Source organism: Rattus norvegicus, chromosome 5 (assembly GCF_021556685.1).
Source record: "Rattus norvegicus strain SHRSP/BbbUtx chromosome 5, alternate assembly SHRSP_T2T, whole genome shotgun sequence".
Taxonomy (NCBI): domain Eukaryota; kingdom Metazoa; phylum Chordata; class Mammalia; order Rodentia; family Muridae; genus Rattus; species Rattus norvegicus.
This window is the reverse complement of record NC_141538.1, coordinates 30021760-30025000: the sequence shown is the minus strand read 5'-3', so window position 1 is coordinate 30025000 and position 3241 is coordinate 30021760. Positions and strand designations below refer to the sequence as shown.

Below are 3241 nucleotides of genomic sequence, written 5' to 3'. Positions count from 1 at the left end.
ATGGCTGAGCTGTCTTTAGGCTATGCTCACTGTGTACTTACCCTATTCCAGGTTTTTTTTCTTTTGCCACAACAGTAGACTGGGTGATCTCTTATATCACCATTAACTGGGAAACTAACCACATTCTGCAAAATACTCTGCTTGTATGTGTGAACAAATATATTTGGCTGAGTTCAAAAGTGTATATGTCTGGGTGTCTGTCTGCCTGTGTCTGTATACATGCTGCCTCCATGGACAATATAATCTTCTAATGGCCAGGAAGAGGACAGAATGGAGGAAAGTCTGCAGGACGCCCTGAAGCAGAAAAAACTGGTCACTGAGCAAAAGGCCTTGGCTGAGAAGATGCAGCATCATTTCGGTGTCGCTGAGAGGATTTAAACGCACAGGATGAGAGGACCCAAGTAGATTCCCTGTCCTTATAAACTGTCTTATTGGGTGTGTGACTTTCTCCATAGTTCTCAGCATCTGTCAGCTAGGAGCAGCCAGAATATTATTCTTATCCATTTTAAAAGAAATTCCATACATGAAGTGTTTGTGATCCATAGAGATTCTGGCTGTTGTGCACTGATCCCTCCAGTCTGAGCTCTCTAGTATTATCTGACCCTGTGCCTTTAAGTCTCACCACAAATAGTTTTACGATACCCATAAACAAAGGAGTGGTATAGTTTATTTTCTGCATGAGTATCTCCTTTAGAGCTCAATGCCTACTCTTGGCAAGATTTCCATGCAGCATATTCTTGCCAAATATAATATCACTTCAGTGTGCATGTACTTCTTGAGATACTGTTTCCCTGGGTCTTTGCAGATATTGAGGTTGTCAAGTGGACCCCAGGCATATTCCTGCACTGGAGGAATAATAATAGCCTTCATTTCAGTCATGGCCAGGCTTCCAATGCCTTCCTATTGTTTTCTAGGTTGTTCACATCTCTCCTCAACTGACATTGAGACATTGGTACATGATATTAAAATATAATATGTATGGACGATTGGAATTATCTGCTGTTCACTGTTCAGTTTTTTGCATTTTAAAAGCTGAGAAAATATGCAAGCCTGTGGGATCTCTTACCCTTCTCTCTTGGGCATGAGAGAATGACCTCAGATCAAAGATCATCCTGGATTATCCTTCTGAATTGTGCTGCTGTGTATGGGATATATGACATGGCAGGTCCTCACCAGGCGTTTTCTACCCCTAGGTCTGAAACACTGCAGCAGAAGCTTTCCCAGGGCCCAGATCAGGACTACAGCTCTCAGAGACAGAACTGTCCACCAGGATCACTGATGGTGCAAAGATTGACAACACCTCCCGCATGTCTGTCCTCGTAATCATACCAATCTTGGGCTGAAAGACCTTGAGGTGAAAAGACCTTGAGATGTGGCATGAAACATGCCTCACGTTTAACCTTTTGAGGACTTGTCCATCAACAACCAACCATCCTGAAAGAGGCAGGTCTACATTCCTCTTGAAGAGATTTTTACCATCTTACCTGCCGTTCTGCTGTGTTTGCAAGGCCAGCTACAGGCTGGAGTTATATGTTGAAAAATGTTCAGCAATTGAATGCTGACTAATTTACTTGTTGTATTTGGTTTTTAGTTTGAGGTTGTTTTATGCATTTGGTTTTATTTGTTTACATTTGAAATTTTGTTATTTATTTGTTAACTTTAGTTTTTTTAATTAATATGTTACATTCCTAAGGCTATATACATTGAACTCATTGACTCCCCAGTTTAAAATGTTGTTGAATAAATTAATGTTTGCCTATAAATAAAAATGTGACCTTTAACCTTTCACTCACAAGACTGTCCTGAGTCACGTGTGGTTCTTCCTCCTGTAACAGCACAAGTGTAAAGCTACAGTGGTTTTCTGCAAGTCTCATGCAGCGTAGGCTTCATCATCAGTTCACAGCCAGCCAGAGCTGCACAGGAAACTGTGCTCTTGATGTAGATATGGTGTCATGCTCTGTGGAACCCACCTTTATGATGAAAAGTATCCTTGCTATATCCTTGTGCTCACAAATTTAGCTTCCTCTATAATGACAAGCAAAGGAGAAACACAGAAGCATTTCTCTAATACATTAGAGGAAATAAAAACATTCAGTATGGGAATATAAAAAGAGATCAGGATACACAGAGTTTGATGCCTGTGGATTCCTTGAAATATAGCATCAGCTATGACTGCACATTTAATGAATTCCACCAATTTTAGAGGAATGAACATTTTTACTATTTTTGTTGTTGGTTAGTTTGTTGTTATTGATAATGATGTTTTGCTGAGTTCATTTTGATATATATCATAGCTTCTTTTGGGCGGAGGTCTTTCAGTTTTGAATTATTTCTTTTTTGCAATTTGTAATGGATATTTTTATCTATATTTCAAATATTTTGCCCCTTTCCAATTTCATCCCATAAAACCCCCTATTCTCTCCCCACAATGCCTGCCTCCATGTGGGTGCTACCCCACTTGCCTGTCCTCTCCCTCCCACCTCCCCATGTTCGTTTGCATGCAATTCTGCCAGCGGCCAGCAGAGGGCAGAGGATTTCACTCGGACCTGATGTGACAGAGAATTGTTAATTACCTCTTAAGTCCTCTGTGATCCAAATTCTCAAAGAGATGATCCATAGACCCGGGGAGAGAGAGACCCAACCGCCTGGTCAGGTGGGCACTCCTGAGGCTGCAGAGCGGAAGAGACCACCAACACTGCTCACCCCTGCCCACATCCCTGGCCCAAGAGGAAACTGTATAAGGCCTCTGGGTTCCCGTAGGGGAGGGCCCAGGAGCGGCAGGACACCTGCCTGAGACACCGCCGGAACCTGAAAGAAACAGACCGGATAAACAGTTCTCTGCACCCAAATCCTGTGGGAGGGAGAGCTAAACCTTCAGAGAGGCAGACAAGCCTGGGAAACCAGAAGAGACTGCTCCCTGCACACACATCTCGGATGCCAGAGGAAAAAGCCAAAGACCATCTGGAACCCTGGTGCACTGAAGCTCCCGGAAGGGGCGGCACAGGTCTTCCTGGTTGCTGCCGCTGCAGAGAGCCCATGGGCAGCACCCCACGAGCGAACCTGAGCCTCGGGACCACAGGTAAGACCAAATTTTCTGCTGCAAGAAAGCTGCCTGGTGAACTCAAGACACAGGCCCACAGGAACAGCTGAAGACCTGTAGAGAGGAAAAACTACATGCCCGAAAGCAGAACACTCTGTCCCCATAACTGACTGAAAGAGAGGAAAACAGGTCTACAGCACT

The 3241-nt window shown here is 43.7% G+C and overlaps 1 protein-coding gene across 3 annotated transcripts in view; it reads left to right on the top strand.

Moving 5' to 3' along the window:
- Positions 1 to 1793, top strand: part of Dlg5l7 (discs large MAGUK scaffold protein 5 like 7) — a 44542-nt gene extending 42749 nt beyond the window's left edge. For all 3 annotated transcript variants that reach the window (XM_087551482.1, XM_087551485.1, XM_087551483.1), the window contains one exon: positions 1194 to 1793. In XM_087551482.1, coding sequence (XP_087407608.1) covers positions 1194 to 1279 — 86 coding nt within the window. In that variant the 3' untranslated portion in view covers positions 1280 to 1793. The remainder of the gene's footprint in view (positions 1 to 1193) is intronic.
- The last annotated feature ends 1448 nt before the right edge of the window (positions 1794 to 3241 follow it).